This window comes from Eulemur rufifrons, chromosome 7, assembly GCF_041146395.1.
Source record: "Eulemur rufifrons isolate Redbay chromosome 7, OSU_ERuf_1, whole genome shotgun sequence".
Lineage (NCBI taxonomy): Eukaryota > Metazoa > Chordata > Mammalia > Primates > Lemuridae > Eulemur > Eulemur rufifrons.
In genome coordinates this window covers 199,660,808-199,686,314 of record NC_090989.1, presented here as the reverse complement: position 1 = coordinate 199,686,314, position 25,507 = coordinate 199,660,808, and the positions used below count along the sequence as shown (strand labels likewise).

The 25,507-nt window shown below is 43.0% G+C and overlaps 1 protein-coding gene across 1 annotated transcript in view; it reads left to right on the top strand.

The window, feature by feature from the left end:
* SHC3 (SHC adaptor protein 3) overlaps positions 1-25,507 on the top strand; it is a 155,947-nt gene that overhangs the window by 96,224 nt on the left and 34,216 nt on the right. Inside the window, exons 7-9 of the mRNA XM_069474010.1 lie at positions 10,159-10,285; positions 21,508-21,658; positions 22,602-22,689. Of these exons, the coding sequence (XP_069330111.1) occupies positions 10,159-10,285; positions 21,508-21,658; positions 22,602-22,689 (366 nt within the window). The remainder of the gene's footprint in view (positions 1-10,158; positions 10,286-21,507; positions 21,659-22,601; positions 22,690-25,507) is intronic.

Sequence of the window (25,507 nt, the reverse complement as noted above, 5' to 3'; positions counted from 1 at the left end):
CAGTGGGGGGAAGAGGGGGGGGAGGGGGGTGTGGAAAGGGAGCTGGGGAAGAGGGAGAGGGGGGAAGAGGGAGAGGGGGGAAGAGGGAGTGGGGGGAAGAGGGAATGGGGGTGCCTCTCTCCGGGCACAGGGTTCCCAATCAGGGTTATCAGTTACTGAAGGTCTTTCCCTATTTGTGTTTCAAATTAACTTAGAGTAATCCTAGATTTTTTTTTTTTGACATGTTTGATAGCTCCTAGGTCAGTGATTCTCAAAATGAGCTGTAGGTCCGAATCATCTAGGGGAACTTCAAAAAAATCTCAGTGCTCAGCCCTCAGAGAGGGGCCCAGGAACAGTATTGTTTAAAAAGCACTTCAGGTGATACCATGGACGGCCAAGTCTGAGTAGCAGGCTTAGGTCTAGCCCAGGAAGGAGCGTAGCCCCCAGTCAGTGGACTTAAGGCCCTGTCAGGGTGCAGGCTTCTGTTTTGTGTCTCGGGGGCAAAGCAGGAGTGCATTCTGCCCATAGCGCCTTTCTGAGTCATGAGGACCAGAGTCCATTCCGTGTGTCCTGCGGCCGCCGCACCCGGTGCCCCTAGGTTTCTGTGCAGTGCTGTGTGAAGATAATGGCCAGATCTGCTGTGCAGGGAAAGGTCCATACTATGTTTGGTGCTTGAGAGAACCACCAACACAGGGCCTCTGATATGGACTGAATATACCCCCCAAACTTACATGTTGAAATCTAAACCCCCAATATGATGGTATTATATTAATTAAGGGCCCCAATTAAGGGCGGGGTCTTTGGGAGGTAATTAGGTCATGAGGGTGGAGTCCTCACGAATGAGTGGGCCTGGTGCCCTTATACAAGAGATGTCAGAGCGCTTTCCCCACCTTTTCCCGCCACGTGAGGACGCACAGGGAGGAAGCGTCATCTGAAGACTGGGAAGGAGGCCTCCACAGACACCACGTCTGAGGCACCTTGATCCTGGACTTGTAGCCTCCAGAACCGTGAGAAACGTCGGTTGTTAAGTCACCCAGCCCCAGCTGACTAAGACAGGCTCTTTGAGGGAGTGAGTGGGAGATGTTCACTCTTTCCTTTCTCTTATCTCTTGCCTGTAACAAACTACTCTAAGCTTAGTGGCTTCACAACTGTTTTATTATAGTTTATGATATAATAAGGGTCAGGAACTAAGGCCTGCCTCAGTTGGCCAATTCATCTGCCCACGTGGCTTCAGTGGGGTGGGTCACTGGGCGGTGGTCTTTAGCTGGAGTCTGGGCTGGTCGAGAAGGTCTCGGTGGGCCTTCACTTCCATGACTGGAACCTCGGCAGGGATGGGTAGAGGCTGAGTCAGCAGGATCCCGCGCCCTCTCCATGGAGTCTCAGGGCCTCTCCAAGTGGCCCCTCCATCCATCAGGGCAGTAGAGCCTCCTTCATGGCAGCTCTGGGCTTCATGAGACCCAAAGTGGCAGCTTCTAATTCTCTAAAAGGCCAGGCATGGCTTCACTGCCATAATTTACCGGTCAGAGCAGTCACAGCCCGCTCAGACTGCAGAGGGTGGGGATCAGACGCAGCCTTTGAGGGAAGAGTGTCAGGGAATCTGCAGGCATCCTCGTCCGTCACAGCTCTATTCTCCACGTACAGGGAGGCCCAGCCTCTTGGGAGACAGCGTGGGCAGGGAGTGGTCTAGCCTGGTCCCTCCATCAGCCCGGCTGTGAGCAAACTCTGCCTCCCTTTCCAAAGTGTCTGCTCTAGGATTACCTCCCTCCCAGGAGGGAGCCAGTGGAAGGGCTTTCTCCCAGCTGCTCTGATCTCCTTCCTCCTCCCCTAGGCCAAGTGGAGGGTTTCATTTAGTGGGAATGGCCTCTGCCGTGGGGGGTCAGAGTAGCAAGAAATTCTTGGGCTCTCAAACACCTAAGTCCCCCTGCAGAGCTCTTAGGTCTGTGTGTGTGCACAGGCCTGCACCTCTGTGGTCCCCTGGGCTGCAGGCACAGCACCTCAAGGCCACCTGGTCAGGACGTGTCTGCATCCCAGAAAGTCTTCTGTAAAAATTTTACAGCCATAGGTCAGAGTCCCTCAATGTTGTTATCATTTGTCTTTTTCCATTCTGATTACTGCTTATGCATTTCTATCTGTGTTTTTGGTTACTCTAAAAGAATTTCTAATAAAAATCTATATTTCTCTGATATCAAGAATCCATGGCTTCTATATTTAATCTGATGAAAAGGCAAAAGGTCTCTGGCCTAAGCCGTTCTGTCGGCTGGTAACCACCGGCAACAGCTCAAGGAGGTAAGAGGGGCAGGTGAGCGAGGTTTCGTGAGGTTGGTGAGTTAGAGCGAAAAGGCAGGACCAGTGGGAGGCGGATGATGACTACTGATATATGTAGAGATGAAGCTCCCAAGAAATCAGGTGTTGCTGGACTCTTCATTACTACCCAGTGACTGCCATCCCCTGCAACCTTATGTATATATTAGACAGTTACAAACAGACTGCTGGGTCACAAAAGCAGCTGTAAATGATGCTCACATTAGACATATGACTGCCTCCAGAAGATGTGGAATTTATACAATTTATAATCCAATAGCAACCCTGATTAGGTACCCTCTGATGCTCCCTGGACTGAGCTATGGAAAATCGTGTACTATACAGAAGTTCCCCCTTATCTGAGATGGTACTTTCCAAGACCTCCAGTGGATGCCTGAGACCATAAATAGTACTGAACCCTGTATGTAATGTGTTTTTTTGATATGATAATAGAGTATGCTACAAGTGACTCCCTGCCACTCCAGCTACGCTGACTTCCGGATCTTCTTTGAACGTGCCAAGCAAGGTCCTTCCTTGAGGCCTTTACACTTGCCAGGCCCTGTGCCACTCGGGACCTTCTTCGCCAGCCTTCCCAAGCTTCACTCCCTGACTCCCTTCAGGGGTCTTCTCCAGTGGCCCCTGCTAGGCTGCCCTTCCCTGATCATCCTATATATCGCCCTGCAGTGTCATGCTCATCCATCTCCTTCATTTTACATTATCTTCATGGTTGTATCCATTTCGTTCGGCTGCTGTAACAAATTATCACAAACTAGGTGGCCTAAAACAGCAGAAATGTATTCTCTCAGCGTTCCGGAAGCCAGAAGTTTGAAATCAGGTGCGCAGGCCAGGAGGCTCTAGGGGAGGATCCTTCCTGCTCCTTCCAGCTGCAGGTGGCCCAGGGCACTCCTTGGCTTGTGGCAGCATCACTCTACTCTCTGCCTCAGTCTTCACTTCACCTCCTCCTCTTCTGTCTGTGTCTTCTCTTCTTCTGTCTCTTACAAGGACACCTGGCATTGGATTTAGGGCCCACCCTAATCCAGGACGATTTCCTCTCAAGATCCTTAACATAATCACATTTTTAAAGACCATTTTTCACAGGTTCCAGAGAGTTAGGATGTGGGCATGTCTCTTGGGGGCCACCATTCAAGCCACTGTAGTGGGATAGTTTTATTTCTTCTCTTTCGGTGTCCACCTTCTGGACTGCAAGCTTGGTGGGAGCAGAGGCTCTGGTTCACTTCTTGGTCTGCCCCCAGGTCCTGGGTCAGGGCCTGCGTCAATGAAGTCTTCAGGAAATATTTTGCACATGCTCTTTTCTGCTCCTTTGCAAGAATTTTCTTAGGGTATATACCTGGAGGCCGAATCACTGTCTTTGGGCATCTTTAACTTTTCTGAAATGGTCATTTTACTTTATAATCCCGTAAGTAGTATAGGAGGGCTCCCTTTTGTTCAACATTTGGCACTTTCAGACTTGTAAATTTCTACCTATCTGCTGGGTGAAAATGGTATCTTCTTATAGTTTTAATTTGGGACTAGGACACATACTAAGACTAACTCTTCGTAGCATAGCAGCTGAATCTTGGATTTCTTATTGCTGATCAAAAAATCTGGTACAATGAAGAATGCATGGCTGTGTTGAATAAACAGACTAGGGTTGGCTGAGAACTCTGAGTTTGGGGAGTATCTGTCTGGTTAGAATTCATTAGTTTTCAACATTTCTTTTAAAGCGCGTGGGTTATCAGCTCACTGAGATGAAAAGATAGCAGAGAGTGCTTAGCAGGATTTTTCCTCCCTTGAGTAATGACTTTGAGTGTCTCCAGGACTTCCTGTGCCTTTGGCCAGCTGTTAGAGATCCCGGCCGTGAATCTGAACTGTGGGTGCGTCCGTGTGTCTAGCTAAGAGGATGGTGGTGAGCCCCGAACAGGCTCCTGCAGAAGCCAGCCGCCCTGGGGACCCTTGCAGCGTGCTCACTGTTGGGGTGTGGGGCAGGGCTGGACGGGCTGTGACTTTCTGAAAAGGGAAACTCAGACACCAAGAAGTTTTTTCCCTGACTTGGCAGAGTCCCACGTTCACAGGTCGCGCACGGAGGCTCATGCCAGAGGGTGTGGAAGCAGCCCATTGGGGAGGGAAACAAAGGCTGGAGCTTCTATTCGGCGCAGTTAGTTCTAATCTGAAAATCGAGGGCGGCGTCAGCCTACCACGGCAGAGAAGAGGGGCAGTGCCCCAGGACACGCCTTGTGAATGTACCGAGGGGCGAGGAGCGGCTCAATGCGGGAGACAGACTGGGTGCTCTGCTGCCAGCCTGCTGTGCTGAACAACGGGAGCGAAGTGACCTAGTGAAGTAGATTCACAGCTTTTACTAACTAGTTTTAACTGAACTAAACCTCTCAGAGAGAAACCGTAAATTAGGGATTATACTATACTAAAAATGATAACTCAGGAGTTGACTGATACATTTATTTAGGTTGGTGCAAAAGTAATTGTGGTTTTTGGACCGTGAATTTTAAATCATTAGAGCTAGGCTCAAACACATCTTTATTAATCAAAGTAGGAACCATTACAGTCAACATATTTTTGCCAACGAGAAATAAATTTGTTTATTTGTAAAAATATATGCTTCAGGATTCGAGTGAACTCTTGGAAAGCATTTTCTGCATCCTGCTAGTGGTGGAAGTGTTTTCTCTGCAAAAAGTCGTTGAGATGCTGGGAGAAGTGGTAGCCAGTTGGCGAGAGGTCAGGTGAATATGGCGGATGAGGCAAAACTTCGTAGCCCGATTCATTCAACTTTTGAAGCGTCAGTTGTGCAACATGCAGTCGGGGATTGTTGTGGAGAAGAATTAGGCCCTTTCTGTTAACCAACGCCGGCTGCAGGAATTGCAATTTTCGTGCATCTCATTGATTTGCTGAGCAGACTTCTCAGATGGAATATTTTTGCCAGGATTCAGAAAGCTGTAATGGATCAGACTGGCAGCAGACCACCAAATGGTGACCATGGCCTTTTTTTGGTGCAAGTTTGGCTTTGGGAAGTGCATTGGAGCTGCTTCTCGATCCAACCACTGAGCTGGTTATCGCTGGTCATCCTATACAATCCACTTTTTGTCGCACGTCACAATCCAACCAAGAAATAGTTCATTGTTGTTGCGTACAAGAAGAGAAGACGATGCTTCAAAACACTGATTTTTTTTGATTTTCCATTAGCTCATGAGGCACCCACTTATCGAGCTTTTTCACCTTTCCAATATGCTTCAAATGTCAAATGACTGTAGAAGTCAACCATTCTACAGTCGTTGACTTTGAGTTCTTCAGCAACTTCTTGTGTAGTTGTAAGAGGATCAGCTTCGATGATTGCTCTCACTTGGTCATTGTCAACTTCCGATGGCCGGCCACTGAGCTCCTCATCTTTAAGGCTCTCGTCTCCTTTGCAAAACTTCTTGAACCGCCACTGCCCTGTATGTTCATTAGCAGTTCCTGGGCCAAATGTGTTGTGGATGTTGTGAGTTGCCTCCACTGCTTTATGACCCATTTTGAACTCCAATAAGAAAATTGCTCCAATTTTCTTTTTGCCTAACGTCATTTCCATAGTCTAAAATAAATATAAAATAAACAGCAAGTAATAAGTCATTAGCAAACAACATAAAGCAAGAAATGCATATTAAAATGATGTATAACATAACCACATTTATTTAAGAATGTATTCCAATATCAAATGGCAAATTTCAGCAATACTAAAATTGCAATTACTTTTGCACCAACCTAATACTGCGAATCTAAACAATTCATAGCCTGCATTTCAAAGTAAAAATGATAATCTAATCAGATAAGGTAAATCAGCCCCTCCAAATGATTAAGAAAAGTATTTCAAAGATAGAAAGATGAATTTTTATCCAGTGTCATTATTGATGAACGATACCCAAAGCAGTTATTGTTCATTGAGATACTGACAGTACAATGCTTTCAGGGCTAATAGGACATCCTAAACTTTTGTTTATCTTTATCCTATCCTTCTTACAGGCAAAAAATGTCTTTTTAAAGATACCCTTATATTATACTAATACAGGAGTACGTGTTAATAGTTTATAAATTATAGACATGCAGGCAGGCCCAGAAAGTTTCTTACTGGTAGCCACGCGTGGGAAGAGACATGGAGCTGGGGTGGAGAGGGCGTGGCGGCCTGACGAATACCCTGCTCTCCTCCCCTCCAAACGTGCCGAGCCCGCACTTGGCATTCCCCTCCTGTTCGGGAGGAGCCAGGGACAGCTCCGGTGATGAGCCAAGAGCAGGACGGAGGGCACATGTGGTCCTGGCGAGGCCCTGCCGCCTTTTCTCCCCCAGGGTGTGGAGCAGGCCTCGCACTGAGATCCAGGACCACAGGTCAGAGCGGCCTGGCTCACTAGGCACCATGAAAGGTGCCCAGAAATGAGTGAGGAAAAAGGAAATGGCTACTTTTAGCCAGAGATGTTGGGTTGTTTGTTACTGTGGCATAACTCACCAGCCCTAACTCGCAGAGTAGGTGTCACACACAGGCAGGGTGTTGAGAACATGCTCAGATGAGCGAGCCTCGCACCGGCTTACTGGAGGGCCCGGGTGGCCTGCAGTCCACCGGGTGGGCCACGCTGGGACAGCCTTGAGCACTGAGGGACAGGTGCACATGCGGGCCTCTGGACTTACCCGAGAGACGAGGAAGCTGTGACCTGGCATTCTGGCACAATGGGGCACAGCTGGGTGCTGCCTTCTCATCCACTGCTGTTAGCCGTTCTTCAGTGCACGGCAGACGTGTGGGCCGACACACCCGGAGTACCATGTGGTAGCAACCCGCTGCACTCCAGCTCCTGCCGTGCCATTATAAGGGCGGTAGCGCAATCATGGGTTAGTGGTTTGTGCTCAAGTGGCCCATCTCAGGCTCGGAGTAGCCTTTGTGGCGGGGCCTGCTGACAGCCCCTCACAGATGGCATGGCCCAGTGGCTGCTCTGGGGTGGCCTTGGGCCAGCTCTCCTGGAGAGTGACTTCAGCGTTTCTTATTGTCAGGGCTAAGCAAGAGAGGGACCAGTGTTGCGAGTGAGCCACACCCTTAGGTAAATGACACTTTCTGCAGGCCGTTGGTCTTCTCCAAACGAGCGAGAACATGGAATGACTCCGTTTTGCTGCTGCCTGGTTTGTTTTGAGCCATGTTTGAGATTTTGCATCGTTTGAGTGCGATTCTGGCATCGGCAGGCTTTGTATCTCTCTTGTCAGTTTCTTCTCTATTGCTCATGAACTAGGCTTTCGGTTTTGTCACCTCCCCGTGGATGGGTGAAGCCCAGCAGAGCCCAGCAGCCTTGGTGACCACCTGTGGGCAAAGGCGACCTGATGCACACACCCAATTATGCAGGGCAGGTTAGATGTTGGTGGGTTTTGGCTAAAGACTGTGGCAACACTCTTAGAGAAAATACCAGCCCCAGAAAGACAAAGTCCAGATTTCAGTTTGGATCTGGAGTGAGTTTCTGGAACATATAGAGGCTGTTTTACAGAAGCAATCTTCAGACCAAAGCAAAAGATGACAGCATTTCCTCAGTTCATTTGAGGACTCTGCCAGGTACCAGGACAGAGCCATGATTTAGTTCCTGAGAGTCCTGGGTCTGCCACCCTGTTTGTCACTTAGACTGACCACACTAGGGTGCTGCTGCCCAGAGGCTGGGTGGCTCCAACTGTGCTGGAACCTACTCAGAGGTGACTCGTTTAGGCGTCCCGCTCTTGGGTGTGCGGAAGGTTTGTGGCGTGCAGATGAGATCGCACAGCCCACTCGGAGTAAATCTTACTCTTCATTCTTCATTTTAAAGATTAAGGTACCACTTTTCTCCTTAAGTAGGTTATACTTTTTGACCTTTTCCCAGTGTTATTTCTGGTTCCCCAAAGTACTACCAGCTAGTTCCCTTGGCTGTCGCTGATGCCGGACAGCAGGGGCTGAGGGGCTGTGGCTGGAAACCAGAGGACAGGCAGGGGGACAGCATGTCTTTCTGGCTCTCCTTCATTCGGGTCTGGACACCTCCTTCCTTCTTAGCTGGAAAGATGTTTTGATTCATATCAGTCAACAACCTGTACAACTGTAACAGCTGCTTAGTGTGGGCTTGCATTGTGACTACCCAAGTCGATATTTAATAAATAATAATGTCACTAATTAATCATAAAAAGACAGCCAGGACACCTTTACCTTTGTGGACAATTTTCTTGGCGGTACCTAAAATAGGACCGCTGTATCTGAGGAGTTGCGTTGCCATTGAAGCAACAACACATTCACACTTGCTCTTCCCAGAAAACACTTTTCCCAGTGTTCACAGAAGTTCACCTGCCCTGGAGTCTGGGGGAGAAGAAGCTGAGGCCCCAGGGCCTGGCTGGCTGCCTCTGGGCGAGCTCCCGGTGCCGCGTTATGGTGGCTGCCACAGTGTTTGGGGCTGGCAGGGCCTGCCCCCTCCCTGAGCAGCTCTCCTGTTTCATGAGGCCTCTTTCTGGTGTGTACTGGCTTCTCCTATGACACAATTCAGTGTCTCCTTAATCACTGCTGGTGCCAGGGAACAACTATTCACATAGAACTGCATCCTCCTCGCGCAGGGACTAACGGGGCTCCCGGAGGAACCTCCTGGATGTACAATTGCACTGTGACTGCAAGAGGAAGGTGTGACACGAGCAGCTGTCATCCTCTCCAAGGAGAATGCCTTTACCCTGTTAGTAGTGAGATCACCCTGGGCTGGGCATAGCATCAGATCCGTAGCCCCTTTGTGAGGGACATGTGGATGCTCCTGGCAGGGCACTGCGATGTGTGCCCGGGACAGAGGCTCTGCCCGTGCCCTGGGGAAGAGGTGCTGCTTCCCTGTGAGGCAGAGGCTGCAGGCACTGTTGTCTCTGAGGGAGATTGTACCACAGCCTTGCCGTCAGGACAGCATGTCCTCTTGTGACAGCTGGCGCCTGCTGCTGAGCATAAGGACTGCTCCAGGCCTCTCCCCTGGCCTTGGAGTGGCCGTCGCTCTGACCCACTGACACCTCCAACTGTTATCTACTCTTTCGCACAAGCTGCTTCTCTGGAAATCTGCATGAATAACCAACCTTAAATTTCTGTAGGTGCAAGTGGCATGTTGTTGGGGTGTTCATGCCTTTAATTAGTATCACTTTACATTCATCTTCAGAGGGTGTTTCGAGTGGCTATGTTTGGGGGACATTTTACTCCCATCAAGTGAACAACTTGCTCTAAGTCCATTGAATGGACCAAGATTCATTGAATAGATGCCAGTTTAAGTCCATTTTTTAAACCTCTTGGGCCCTAAGGAGACTTGATTCATGCCAAGATCAGGTTGTTTGTCGTGCTGAGGTCTCCTTCTAAACATTGTTCCCTGTGAAGGTCAGAACTGATTTGTGAAATCTAAAGAAATTGAAGAACCATCAATTTGAACTTGAAAATTTTAAAATGTATTTAAAAATGGAAGCTATAGGTTGGGCTCATGCTTGTAATACCAGCACTGTGGGAGGCCAAAGTTGGAGGATCACTTGAGGCCAAGAGTTCGAGACCAGCCTGAGCAACATAGCAAGACCCGTCTCTACAAAATATAAAAGAAAAAAAAATAGCTGGGCATGGTGGCACAGGACTGTATTCCCAGCTACGCAGGAGGGTGAGGCAGGAGGATCACTTCAGCCCTGGAGTTTGAGGTTGCTGTGAGCTGTGCTGACGCCACTGCACTGTGCTCTAGTCTGGGCTACAGAGCAAGATGCTGTCTCCACGTAGATGGCCTAGGACACAGTATGAAGGAAGCACGTACCTCTTAGTCCCTCTGTCCTCAGGAAGGGCTCTTCATAGAGGAGCTCGGGGAGCGCCAGTGTCTGTCTCTAACGGGCCTGTGTCCCTCGCTCTCTCAGCTTGCCACATTCTGGAATGCTGCGACGGGCTGGCCCAAGATGTCATTGGCTCCATCGGACAAGCCTTTGAGCTCCGGTTTAAGCAGTATTTGCAGTGTCCTACCAAGATCCCTGCTCTCCACGATCGGTGAGTAGCTCTGTGACACCATTTGCAGCCGCCTCTCTGCATTTTGTGACCTTTCCTCTTAAGCCCTTCTGTTGTGTGCTCTGGAGAGGCACAATTAGTCACAGGGCTCGGGGACACCTGGTTGGTGCTGGGCTGTGGCACAGGAAACCGACAGATGGAAGCCAACATATGGATGACGCTTTGAATGTGTAGAAAAACATTTTCTTGAAACTATAGTGATGGTAGCCAAGGTTACAGAAAAGCTACTTCGTTTTAATTTTTTGTTCTGTTTCCTCTGCAACCACATGATGCTTCCATATGTTACCTTCTTGGGTCTGTGTCACCACAGGTTCTACGCATCCCTTTGTCCTTGTCCTCACGATTAGCCAATGTCATGCCGCAGGAGGCTCCGTCCGTGGTGCACAGTGCTGGGCACCAGCACGGCTCCTGCCTCGTGGCCTTTGCAGCTTAACAGCTTTGTAGATTGTTTACGTTCTGTGTGGCCCTGGGCACGTTCCCTAAACTCTCTGGGTCTCAGCAGTTCTGTGAGACAGGAATAATAGTAGTTGGCTTGACAGTTTTTTTAAGTGTTAAATGAAACAGTGAATGTGAACAGTAATTGTGAGATATTTCATTTATTATAAGAATGTTCAGGTTCTAACATTGAGTTTCCTCGGGACATAAGAATATTCCATGAAGCATAAAGCATTAAAAAAATAATATGGGTTATGTTGGTCATTTACTGTCTGTCCTTGATTGAACTTGCATAATGAAAATCTATTATAATGATGTGTTTATTGTAAACAAAACTTTACTTCCAACCTCTAAAGCTACATTCTGTGACCTAGTCATGAAGTCAGTGTCTATCCTTACCTTCGTTATTATGAAGACTTTTCCTTATTCCCTGGGAAATTCCCTTTAAGACATTCATTTCAGAGGTGCCTGTGAAGGGCCTGTGTTTCCCAGGTTGCTAGAAACTTCAGCAAGCTGGGACAGGAAGATGTGTATAGGGAGGGAAGAGGCAGAGCGTGCAGCAACCCGAATGCCCTTGGTAGGACAGTGGGGAAACACTTCTATTTTATATGTAATGGGACATAGTAGTTTAAAAGAATTCATCAGGATACATGTGTTATCAGTATAAATGTCACAATTTATAATGGAGCGGAAAAGACCATTGCAAAAAGGTATGAACCATTTATAAACATTTTAAAAACATGTAAATAATAAATATGTAGTTTATGGATAAATACATGTATAGAAAGAGTATAAAAACATGCAAGAATATTATACGCCAACTCTAGGATATCCGAGGATGGGGCAGGGGTGGGGGTGGGTTGGGTTTGGCTGTATTTGTCAAGTGTATTTTCCTCTCTAACATTTTATAATGAAAATGCTCCAATATACACAAAGAACTTTATAGTGAACACCTATATACTCACCATCTAGATTCTAGCATTAACATTTTACTGTTAATATCACCTATCTATCCATCTAAAGGAAGTTTGACAAATTTTATTTCATTTAAAAAAACGAAGCGTGTAACAGAGCAAAAGGTTTAACACATTTAATCTCGGTGCTGGATACATAGGTATCTTTCGTATTAATTATCATGCTTTCCTATATTTGAAATGCTGCATAAAGTCAAATACTATTAAAATAATATATATAAAAATAAGTGGGGAGGAGTTAATTTAACTACCATGCTTCTCTGATAATATACTTAAGGTATCAAGTCCTGTATATGTTTCTATATAATAAAGTTTGAAGGACTGTTGGGTAAAGAAAACCAAGTAGACAGGATCTTATCCATGGAGAAAGATGTTGATTCCAAATGCGAGTGTCTGCATAGAATTTCTAAACCAGAGCAGTTACGAGGGCCTCTGCCTGTAGCTTCCTACTGTGGTGACTGCCCTGACGTCCACCTCACCCTGTCCGATGGCCACTCCTGTGTCCACTGAATGGGGGTGAGAATGGGAGAGAGGGTGGCCCCCCTTGGGGCAGCCTCCCCGGGGTGGCTCCATCCCTCCCGCGGGGGCAGCCTGGGGCCCTGGGAGAAGCCACCCTGCGTGCGCCAGGCTCTCCCTGCCCGAGCTGTGTGGACAGTGGCAGGTTTTCCTTCCGACCTGCTGAGGTCCCCGGGCACACAGGAGCGCAGCTTCTACTTGGGAGACACTCTCCTTGGGTTTTCTGCTCACTCCCTCAGGCCACGTCTCTCCAAATGGGGACATATTTTCTGAGGGAACGAGGATCTGGTACCTTGAGCTTCTTTGCTTTGTGGTGGAGATGGGGCCAGGGGAAGATGGGGGCAGTGTGGCATCGTTAGGGTTCCCCCAGCTGCGCCGGAGTCCTCGGCGCTCCCTGTCTGAGCAGTGAGGTTTCTCTTTTCCTTCTCTCGCTGCTGGTGAGTGTGTGGTTTACTTATCTGTGAATTATTTTTTGCCTATTGTGTTAATTATTGGGGGAGACACTCTGTGATCTGGATTTATGGCCCATCCTCAACTGGAAATCAAAAACAGTACTTTTAAATGAATGGATTTTTGGTTATGGTCTGATTTTCCTTGGAGGATTTTCCTTGCAGAAATCCAAGGGCATTTCAACACAAAACCAGAGAAGATATTGAAAAATCAAATGTAGCTAAGGCTCCGTTTATTGTTTTTTGAAAAAACTGATATATAATTCATACATAATGAAGTTAACCCTTTTAGGGTATACAACTGAGTTGATTTGGTATATTCAAAGGTCATACAATTATCACCATTAATGCCAGAATATTTTCATTGCCCCCAACAGAAACCTCACACTCATTAGCAATTATTCCCCATTCTCACTCCCCTGTCCCCTGGCAACCACTGATCTACTTTCTGTCTACATAGATTTGCCAGGTCTGGACATTTCATATAAATGGCATCATACAGTATGTGTCTGTCTTTCACTTAGAAGAATGTTTTCAAGGTTCATCATGTTGTTGTAGCTGTGAGTATTTCATTCTTTTTAGGGCTCAATAATATTCTAGTGTATGAACATATCACCTTTTGTTTGTCTATTCGTTGGTTATGGGCATTTGGATTGCTTCCACCTTTTAGTTCATGTGAGTAATGCTGCTGTAAAGATATACACAAGTTTTGGTGTAGGCGTATGTTTCAGTATTTTTGTGTGTGTACCTGAGTGAAATTGCTGGGTCATATGGTCATGCTATGCTAAGCTTTTTGAGAAACTGCAAAGCTGTCTTCCAAAGTGGCTATACCATTTTACATTCTCATCAGCAATGTGTTGAGAGTACTGGGATCTTCGCATTGCAACAACATTTGTTACTGGCCGTCTTTTTGATTATATCTACCCTAGTGGGAATGAAGTGGTCTCTGATTTTGATTTTGATTTGCATTTTCCTGATGACTAATGATGTCAAGCTGCTTTTCATGTGCTTACTGGCTGGCTGTCTTTGGAGAAATATCTGCTCAAATCCTTAGCCCATTTTTAAGATTGGGTTGTCTTTTTATTGTTGTGTTATAGGAGTTCTTTATATATTCTGGATACACATCTCTTTTTAGATATATGATTTGCAAATATTTTCTCCCATTTTGTGGGTCATACTTTTACTTTCTTGATAATGTCCTTTGAAGTGGAAAAGTTTTTAAAATTTTGATGAAGTCCAATTTACCTGCTTTTTGGTGTCATGTGTAAGAAATCATTGCCTAATTCAAGGTCATGAAGACTTACACCTATGTTTTCTTCTAAAACTTTTGTAGTTCTTAGCTCTTACATTTAGGTCTGGAATCCATTTTGAGTTTATTTTTTGTAATGGTATGATGATTATGACATAGAGGTCCAGCTTCATCCTTTCACATATGGACATACAGTTCTCACAGCACCATCTGTTGAATAGACTATTCTTTCACCCATTGAATTATCTTTAGACCCTTGTCAAAATCATTTGATCATAAATATACGGGTTTATTTCTGGACTCTCAATTTTATTCCCTTGAGCTGTCTATCCTTATGCTAGTGTTACATAGTCTTGAATACTGTGGCTTTGTAAGTTTGAAATTGGAAGTATGAGTTCTCTAACTTTGCTGTTCTCTATTCAGATTGTTTGGCTATTTTGGGCCTTTAAAAATTCCATACAAATTTTAGGATGACTTGTCTATTTTTGAAAAAAAAAAAAAAAGATGATTGGGATTTTGATAGAGATTGTGTTGAATCTGTAGACCAATTTGAATATTGCTAGCTTAACAATTTTAAGTCTTTTTAATCCCTGCACATATTTATTTAGATTTTTCTGGCATTTATTTAGATTTTCTTTAATTTCTTTTAGCAATGTTTTATAGTTTTCAGTGTATAAGTCTTAAAACTGTTTTGGGAATTTTTCTCCTAAATATCTTTATTTTTTGATGCTATGATAAATAGAATTGTTTGTTAATTTTATTTTTGAGTTTTGAAATTATTAATGTATAAAATACAACAATTTTTTATATTGATCCTTTATCCTTCAACTTTGTTCAACTCATTTATTAGTTCTAACAGCTTTTTTATGTATGCATTGGGATTTTCTATGTAGGAGATCATATCATCTGCAAACAAAGATAGTTTTATTTTTTCCTTTCTAATCTGATGCCTTTTATTTTTTTTTATTATCTAATTTCCCTGGTTAGAACCTCCAGTACAATGGTGAATAGAAAAGGCAAGAGGGGACATCTTTATTATATTTCTGATCTTAGAGGGGAAGCATCCATTCTTTTAACATTAACTATGATGTTAGCTGTAAGCTTTTAATAGATGCCTTTATCAGAAATGCATATTTATTTCAAGTTTGTTGAGTGTCTTTATCATGCAAAGATGCTGGATTTTGTCAAATTCTTTTTCTACATATATTGATATGATTATGTGGTATTTGTTTTATATTCTATTGATATGATATAGTGCATTAATTGAATTTTGAGTGTTAATTAAACTTGCATTACTGGTATAAATCCTACTTTGTCATGGTATATAATTCTTTTTATATGTTGCCAGATTTGTTTGCTACTGTTTTGTTGAAGATTTTTCCATCCATATTCATAAGAGATATTGATATGTTGTTTTCTTTTGTTTTGGTGTCTTTGTCCGGTTTTAGTATCAGGGTATTATTGGCCTCAGAGATTGAGCTTGGAAGTGTTCCCTCCTCTTCTATTTTTCAGAAGAGTTTGTGAAGTATTGCTGTTAATTCTCCTTTAAATGTTTGGTAGATTTCACCAAGAAGCCACATGATCCTAGGCTTTTCTTGCAAGGTAAGTTTGTTGATCACTAATTCAGTCTCTTTATTTATTGCATCTCTATTCAGATGTTCTACTTCTTTTGAGTTGGTTTTGATAGTTTGAGTCTTTCCAGGAATTTTTCCATCTTATCTAATTTGTTGGCATCCAATTATTCACAGTTTCTCTTATAATCCTTTTTATTTCTGTGTGGTTGGTAGTAATATCCCCTCTTCTATTCTAATTTGTATAATTTGAGTTCTCTCTCTCTCTCTTTTCTTGATCAGTCTAGCTAGGGATTTGACAATTTTGTTAATCTTTCCAAGAATCAACTCTTGGTCTCACTAATTTTCTCTGTTGTTTTTCTACTCTTTATTTTATTTATTTCCACTTTAATATTATTTTCTTTCTTCTGCTTGTGTTTAGTTTGCTCTTCTTTTTTTAGTTTCTTAAGGTAGAGGTTCAGATTATTGATTTGAGATCTTTCTTCTTTTGTTGTATAGATATATATCTTTTTTGAGACAGGGTCTCGCTCTATCATCCAGGCTGGAGAGCAGTGGTGTGATCATAACTCACTGCAACCTTGAACTCCTGGGCTCAAATGATCCCCCCACCTCAACCTCCTGAGTAGCTGGGACTCAGGTGCACACCACCACACCTGGATAATTTTTAAAAGATAGCAACTCCCTATGGTTCCCAGGCTGGTCTTGAACTCCTGGCCTCAAGTGATCCTCCCACTTCGGCCTCCCAAAATGCTGGGATTATGGAACTGAACCATTGTGTTTGGCCAAGTGTTTACACTATACAACAAAAGCACTTCTTTTGCTTTATGCCATAAATTTTGGTATGTTTTTCTTTTCAATCATTTCAAAATATTTTCTAATTTTGCTTGTGATCTCTTTTTTGACCCATCTTTTATTTAGGAATATGTTGTTTAATTTCCTTCTAAATATATGTGATTTCCCCAAATTTCCTTCTAAAATTGATTTCTACTTTGATTCCATTACGGTCTGAAAACATACTTTGTATGATTTCAGTTCTTTTTTTGAGACTTGTTTAATGGCTTACCATATGGTCTATCATGGAGAATGTTCCATATGCACTTGAGAAAAATTTTTATTCTGCTGCTGTTGGGTGTAATGTTCTATAAATGTCTGTTAGGTCTAGTTGGTTTATTGAGTTGTTCAATCTTCTAGTGCATAATCTTCTGTCTAGTTGTTCTAGCTATTATCAAAGTGGCATATCAAGGTGTCTAACTATTATTGTTGAGTTATCTATTTCTTCCTTTGGTTTTGGCAGATTTTGCTTCATGTACTTTGGAGTCTATTGTGAAGTACACATATATTAATATTTATAATTATATCTTCTTGATGGATTACCCTTTTATCATTATAAACTGTCTTTTTTCATCTTTAGTAAAAATTTTGTCTTAAAGTCTATTTTGTCTAATATTTGTATAGTCAATCCAGCTCTCTTGTGTTACTGTTTGCATAAAGTATCTTTTTACATACTTTTAATCTATTTACACCTTTAAATCTAAAGTGTGTCTCTTATAGGAAGCATGTAGTTAGATCATTCTTTAATTCATTCTGCCAATCTCTGCCTTTTGGTTGGAGTGTTTAATGCATTTACATTTAATGCAATTATTTTTAGTTAGGATTTTTCCCTGCCATTTTGCTATTTTTTTCTACACATTTTATGTCATTTTTGTTCCCTTATTCCTCCATTACTATTAGGTTGGTGCAAAAGTAATTGTGGTTTTAGCATTGTTATTATTTGCTGTTTGATATTGGAATACATTCTTAAATAAATGTGGTTATGTTATACATCATTTTAATGCACACTTCTCACTTTATGTTTTTTTGCTAATGACTTACTACTTGCTGTTTATTTGACATTATTTTACACTATGGAAATGATGTTAGACAAAAAGAAAATTTGAGCGATTTCTTATTCGAGTTCAAAATGGGTCCTAAAGCAGCAGAGACAGCTCACAACATCAACAACGCATTTGGCCCAGGAACTGCTAACTAACGTACAGTGCAGTGGCAGTTCAAGAAGTTTTGCAAGGAGACGAGAGCCTTGAAGATGAGGAGCACAGTGGCCGGCCCTCAGAACTTGACAACAACCAACTGAGAGCAATCATCAAAGCTGATCCTCTTACAACTACACAAGAAGTTGCTAAAGAACTCAAAGTCAACCATTCTATGGTTGTTTGACATTTGAAGCATATTGGAAAGGTGAAAAAGCTCGATAAGTGGGCACCTCATGAACTAATGGAAAATAAAAAAAAAATCATTGTTTTGAAGTGTTATCTTCTCTTCTTGTATGCAACAACAATGAACTATTTCTTGGTTGGATTGTGATGTGCGACAAAAAGTGGATTGTATAGGATGACCAGCGATAACCAGCTCCGTAGCTGGACCGAGAAGCAGCTCCAAAGCACTTCCCAAAGCCAAACTTGCACCAAAAAAAGGCCATGGTCACCATTTGGTGGTCTGCTGCCAGTCTGATCCATACAGCTTTCTGAATCCTGGCAAAAATATTCCATCTGAGAAGTCTGCTCAGCAAATCGATGAGATGCACCAAAAATTGCAACTCCTGCAGCTGGCGTTGGTCAACAGAAAGGGCCTAATTCTTCTCCATACAACGCCCGACTGCATGTTGCACAACCGACGCTTCAAAAGTTGAATGAATTGGGCTATGAACTTTTGCCTCATCTGCCATATTCATCTGACCCCTTGCCAACAGGCTACCACTTCTTTAAGCATCTCAACAACTTTTTGCAGGGAAAACACTTCCACAACCAGCAGGATGCAGAAAATGCTTTCCAAGAGTTCGCTTGAATCCTGAAGCACGGATTTTTACACCATAGGAATAAACAAACTTATTTCTCATTGGCAAAAATGTGTTGATTGTAATGATTCCTATTTTGATTAATAAAGATGTGTCTGAGCCTAGTTATGATGATTTAAAATTCACAGTCTGAAACCGAAATTACTTTTGCACCAACCTATAGGGGAAGGTCGTCCTCTTCCACTGAGCTCGAGCTTGCAGCTTTGGAAAGGAAGCATATGGAATGGTGAGAGAGGAAAGGGACACCCGCCTAGCCAGCCAGATCAGCTGGATCAACCCTGGCAATCAATGGGATGACAGATGCTGCAGCCATATCATCCTCACATCCATTTTCGCACCAATCTAAGACCTCCTTTGATATTAAATAAATATTTTTCAAGTGCACCATTTAATTCCTTGTTTTTAATTTTACTATTTTTAAAAGTAATTTTCTTAGCGGTTGCCATGCGATTTTCCTCTTAATTTATAACAATTTTCCTCTTAATTTGTAACAGTCTAGTTAAGATTGGCACCAGCTTAATTTCAATAGTACACAAAAGCTTTGCTCCTATGTGGCTTCATCCCTCCATTCTCCTTTATGCTACTATGGCCGGGCAAATTACATCTTCATACACTATGTGCCCTTCAACACAGATTTGTAATTATTGCTTTATTTAGTTGTCTTTTAAATTAGAGTGGTGAAATAAAAGAACTATAGGCAAAACTACATTTATACTATCTTATATATTTTTCTATGTTATTAACTTTACCATTATTCTCTGTTTCTTCAAGTTTATATGAATTACTATTTAGTGCCCTTTCATTTCAGCCTAAAGTACTTTTAATATTTCTTAAAGGGCAGATTTTTTTAGCACTGAATTTCCTTCATTTTTATTTATTTGAAAATATCTTAACTTCTACTTCATTTTTGAAGGATGGTTTTATTGGCTATAGAGTTCTTGGTAGACAGTCTTTCCCTCAGCACATGGACTATGTCAATCCGTGCCTCTGGCTTCCACTGCTCCTGGTAAGAAATCAGTTGTTAATATTATTGAGGAGCCCATGTACATGAGTAGCTTCTCTCTTGCTGCATTCAAGACTTTTTTTTTCTCTTTGGTTTTAAACAATTTGATTATGATGTGTGAATCTCTTTGAGGTTATCTCAATTTGAGGTTTTTTGAACTTCTTAGATGAACAGATCAACTTTTTAAAATCAAATTTGGGAAGTTTTCAGCCATTTTTTCTTCAAATGTTTTTTCTTTTTTTCCCCCCTGCCTTTTTCAGTCTTTCCTCTCCTCAGGACACTACATTTTGTATATGTTGGTATGTTTAATGGTGTCCTATAGGTCCCTGGGTCTCTTTTCAATTTTCTTAATTCTTTTTTTTTTTTCTGTTCCTCAGACTGAATAAGCTCAATTGACCTATCATTCTTTCTTCTGCCTGCTCAAACCTGCTGTTAAGCACCTCAAATGAATTTTTTATTTCAGTTATTAGAATTTTCAACTCCATAATTTCTATTTGATTTATTATTTCTGTATCCATATTGATATTCACTATTTGGTGAGGCACCATCCTCCTGTCTAGTTTTTTATGCATGGCTTCCTTTAGTTCTTTGAGCATATTTAAAGTGGTTAATTTAGAGTCCTTGTTTAGTTAGTCCAAAGTCTGAGTTTCTCAGGGTCAGTTTCTATTAATTGCTTATTTCCTGAGTATGAGCCATACTTTCTTATTTTTTTGCATGTCTCATAATTTTTTGTTGAACTGGGAATTTTAAATAATGTAATGCCATGTGGCAACTTTGGAAATCAGATTTCTCCCTTCCTCAGGATTTGTTGCTGCTCCTGTTTGTTTTGGATGTTTGTTTTAGCGGTTTTTCTAAACTAATTCTATAAAGCCTGTATGCTTGGTTATATGTATTCTTGGTCTTCTTGGTTTGCTTATTGGTCAGCTAATGATTGGAGAGATATTTCCTTAAATGCCTGGAACTAAGAAGTCTCCTGGTCTTTTCTGAGGGGTTCTGTGTGTGTGTGTTGGGGGCACTTCTTCAACACTCAGCCAGACAGTTGCCAACTCTTCCCTAGCCTTCACTTTCTTCTTGGGCAGAGCTTCAAGGTGAGCGAGAAGTGTAGGGCCTTCTCACATCTACACTAAACAGGCACACTGTGCTGGGCATGAACACAGCCCTACATATGCCTGTTTCCTTCTAGATTCCCAGAATTATGTCAGAGCTTTTTAAAGTTCCTATGGATATCTTATTTCTCAGCTTTTCCTTTTAAGCTTTTTGATTAACGCAAATGTTTTTGATTTGACCCAAATGTTATCCACTGCCTCAGTGAGCCACAATGTTAAACGCTTGCCTCTAGTTGTTTTTGACAAATGGCTCCTGGGGAAGAGACATTTTGCCCTGGGCAAGCTCCAAATCAGGTCAGGTCAAGTAAAAACAGCCTTGGGAGTCAGATCTTCCAAGGAACCACCAGACGTGTCAAATCATGATATTTCTCTGGGACTGGGGCCTCAGTGCTGCTCTGCCCCTTCTGTAGCCACCAGCCTGCTGGTTTTCACTGTGACTGTGAGCTGTTGGTTTTCAAGGCTATCAGAGATGAAAACCGGGCAATTTAAAATGCCACAGAGATACTATACTATACTGTTTGTTTGTTTTTTAAATAAATACTCCCAAGTTGTATGCTTCTGGTTAATTTTGAATTCTGAAAGAGTTGATTCTGACAAAAGTGTTTTTTGGGGTTTTTCTGGGGCAGTTTTCTCGTTGCTTTTATGGCAGAGAGAATTTTCAGATGTCCTTTCTGCCATTTCCCCTGATGTCACTACATCTCCATTTTTTAGTTGATTTTGTTTTGGGTAAATTTCATGACACTGAAATGTTTGCCCATGCCTTGAAGATCTGGCTATCCTTAGACATAATTTCTTTCTTAATTAAAATGTACTTTAAAAAAAGAACCTCTTTCAAACATGACTGCGATTTTCCAGTGTGTGGAACTCTGAATAAGGTGTGGATGTTTGCCCAATGACTAACCCGTTTTTCATATATGCATAAGACCTGGATGGTTGCAGGGGTACTGACTAAACTCTTTTTTCTTGGTAGCAGGTACTAACATTAGATTTGTTGGGTTTGACTGCGAGCTCAACTTTCAGCTAAAACCTTTGAAAATTCTCTTTTAACAGAATGCAGAGCCTGGATGAGCCATGGACGGAAGAGGAGGGGGATGGCTCAGACCACCCCTACTACAACAGCATTCCAAGCAAGATGCCTCCGCCGGGGGGATTTCTTGATGCTCGACTGAAAACCAAACCCCATGCTCCTGACACGGCCCAGGTAAGTCTTATACTTTTTTCCTTAGATGGTGGCTAACTTAACTTCATTTCCTTTTATTTTCTTCAATTTTATTTCAGGACAATGTTCTGTTCAGTTTTGTACATCATAACTCATAAACTCTCATAAAGCATCACAGTGCATTAGCCAAATACCTTGTGATCCCTGACATATGAGTCTGGGTGTGTCACCACCACCCTCATGAATCCCACCATACTTTGTTTGTAGTGAGGAGAAGAGAGAATTCAAGACTTTAAAAAGGCCTGGAGTGCTTTGGGTTCTTGGAAAAGGAAGTAGATGTAGGCCCTTAAAATGATGAGAATTTTATGAGTTTTTTGATTTTATTTGTTCTCCTAATTGTCTTTCCAACTCAAAATTCTAGTAAGGCAATTGCTTTCTAGAGTTCTGATATCTCCATTTTGTTATAGGAAAATTTTAACATCACCTATCTTATATGAATAATAATGATACCAATAAAAATGGGAAAATAACATTGAGCTCAAAGATCTGACACTGAGAGGGAGTTTCCTGGTTTCGGAGGAAATTTCCTGGTTCACAGAGTGGACTTGCCTGAGTGTGAATGATGATAGGCGTATGTGTTAAGTGGGAAGTATGTTCTGACACATAGATACTCTCTAACTAAGGTTTATTTTAAGGCATGCATATGGAAGAGCTTGATTTACTGTCACACTTGTGGAGGGGCGGTGGGGGAGCATGAAAACAAGAGGGGGCCATGTGTAGTTTTGATGGAGATGCAGCCTTTTCCTCACACCCACACAAACTTATTTCCCAAATCTTAATGCCAGCTATGAGGCATGAGGGAACATCAGGCGTAACAAAGGATGCAGTTGCCCTTCAGGTCCTGCCTACTGTCCTGTGGCTTCCAGAGATGGGTGAATGAGAAGAGTATAATTCTTTCTTTTTGTGTATTTGCATGTGTCTATAGTTTGCAGGAAAAGAGCAAACTTACTACCAGGGAAGACACTTAGGAGACACGTTTGGCGAAGACTGGCAGCAAACACCTGTCAGGCAAGGTGAGCGGCAAGGGGCGGCGGGGTGAGGAAACAAAAAGTGCTTTTAAACAGTGACGGGCTTGCCAGTGAGTCATCCATCTCCTGTAGAGTGTCAGAGTGACCCCCCTGAAAGTATTTGCTGTGGGTGGTGCTGTAGATTCCTGACTAGATCACGGAAATAGAAATAACGTTGTCACTGACATCCACGGGCACCAATCAGATAGTGCCTCCTGCAGCACCAGGACGAGTTCATACCCCATCTGCACCTACTGTCTCATGCACCCTGGGGACTGTCACCTCCAGGCTTCCGTGGCAGGAGAGCTCTCTTGCCCAGGGGTGCTGAAGAACGGATATCCCAGGTGCACCTTCACCAGTTTCAGACGGCAGCCGGTGGGGCAACTCGGAAGTGCATTTTACAGCGTCTCCAAGTGCCCCAGCAAGGCTGAGCCCCGGTGGCTCCTACAGCAACTTGCTGCCTTTCCGTCCTCGTCGCACTCCCCTTCCCACCTCCCCGACTCAGGGTCAGCTGCAGGAGGAGTATGAAGACACCTACCCTAGAACGGGATCGATGGCAGAGACCATACTAGGGATAGAAGTCTCTTATAGGTCCTGGGTACTTTTAAAGGACATTTCTACTTCTTATCAAACATAATAACATGTACCTACATCACACATTAAAAATAATTTAGATATAACTATCTAATTAGATATAACTATTTATAATGTAGATATCTAAAAATAAACAACTTAGATCTATTTAGATGTAACTGTTAATATAATAATTTAGGTATAACTAAGTGCTAACTGCTCACAAGTCTGTATTCTCTAGACAGTTAATTCTATACGTACATATACATATGAACATATTCATATCTCTGTCTACGTATCTGCGTGTCTAGCTATCTTTTAAAGATTTCTTTTAATTTTAAAATTTTCCCCTTCTTAAAAATTTTCACCACTCTCTCAATAGCTCTGGGGTCCCAGCTACCAAGTCCACAGAGTCTGAAGGAGATGGATTCAACTGATGCTTCTATGTATATAAATGAAACTATTTATTAGTTTAACATTAAGGCTTATTCCTTTGTTATAGCCATTTGTCTCAGGCAGCAAGTGACAATAAACTTTAAAGATTTCCCCCATGTGAAAGAATTTCATGTGTTGCCTGCCCCAGATGAAAGAAGACCACATTGCTGGCCTGGCTCATAAAACACAAGGTCTGGCAGAAGCCACCACATGGCTCTGCTTCAGAATAGGGTGGGAACAGCAAGTCCAAGCCATGACTTTGCCCGTGGCACCTTTTCACCGTGGGTTATTCATCTTTGTTTTATATACGTTTAAAATGTATTTATACAACATGTGTGTGCATAGGCATATAATAACACATTATCTCTATTACATATCTACTTTATTATAAAATATGTCAGATTTACTTTTAAATAGATTTTTTTTGGTATATTCAAGTTATTCCGTACAGATGGAGAGCAGATGACGTAGAAGACTCACCAGGGCAAAGATGAGCCTCATACAAGTTCCTGGCCTAGGCCTTGAGACTCAGGATTGTCAGTAAATTCCAAACTCTTATTTGGAAACAGCAAATATATTTTCCCATAGAACAAACAAGAATGTCACTTATTAATTTGCTGATAGCTGTTGCCCCTAAATGCTCATGAACTGTAGGAGCCCCCATGGTGCCGCTGAGGGTTGGAAAGAGCTATCAGAAAGGTTATTCATGGGGCTTTTGATCTTCCCCTTTTTAAAATTTGTTTGTGAGATTCTTTCCTAAAGCCTGATTTGTTTGCAATGTATACAAATATGCAAACTGCAAACAGTCATCACTAAGCAAGGGCCTGCAAGTTGGGTACAGCCTCTTCAACATCGAAATCACGTTCGTGAGTTTGCAGGCGATGCTCCCCAGGGGAGGAATGTCAGCGTGACACTTGATTCTCATGCGTACAGGCTGGGGGGACAGTGGCGTGCTGGCAAACATCCAGCAATGGGCTTTTGGGAAAGCTTTTTAAAAAGCCCGGAACCAACTCTTGCCAGCTGGATTGAGCTGGCTTTCACACACCACCGCCCATAGGGTATGAAAGACACCCTCTTTCCAGAACTGTGAACGCCACAGGGCGTTCTTGTGAATATGTTTATGTAAGTGATCGGAGACAGAGCACACGCAGAAAGACTCCGAGAGTGCTCCGGGCAGGTGTTCTGGGGTAACACCTTTCACGCCACCTCCAGGTGACAGAACAGCCCTGGGCCCAGCCGCAGCACACCCACTGGCCAGCTGGGAAGTGCCATCAAGGCAGCAGCACGTGCCCTCCGTAGACCCAGCTCGGCAGCGGTGCCTCTGTTTTGTAAGGGGGGGAGTCTCAGTTCTTTGGAAGGTGTCTCTCTAAACAGAGACTGGACTGTATTGCTCAAATGGATTAATTTCTAAAGCACTCCCTTACACTTAAAAAATATGAGAAATTAAAATCAGGCTGTGGTTCTGCTCAGTTATTTGATCTCGGAGTGTTTTTTTTTTTTTTTTTTTTTTGAGACAGAGTCTCACTTTGTTGCCCGGGCTAGAGTGAGTGCCATGGTGTCAGCCTAGCTCACAGCAACCTCAAATTCCTGGGCTCAAGCGATCCTACTGCCTTAGCCTCCCGTGTAGCTGGGACTACAGGCACGCGCCACCATGCCCAGCTAATTTTTTCTATATATGTTTTTAGTTGTCCATATAATTTCTTTCTATTTTTAGTAGAGACGGGGTCTTGCTCTTGCTCAGGCTGGTCTCGAACTCCTGACCTTGAGCGATCCACCCGCCTCGGCCTCCCAGAGTGCTAGGATTACAGGCGTGAGC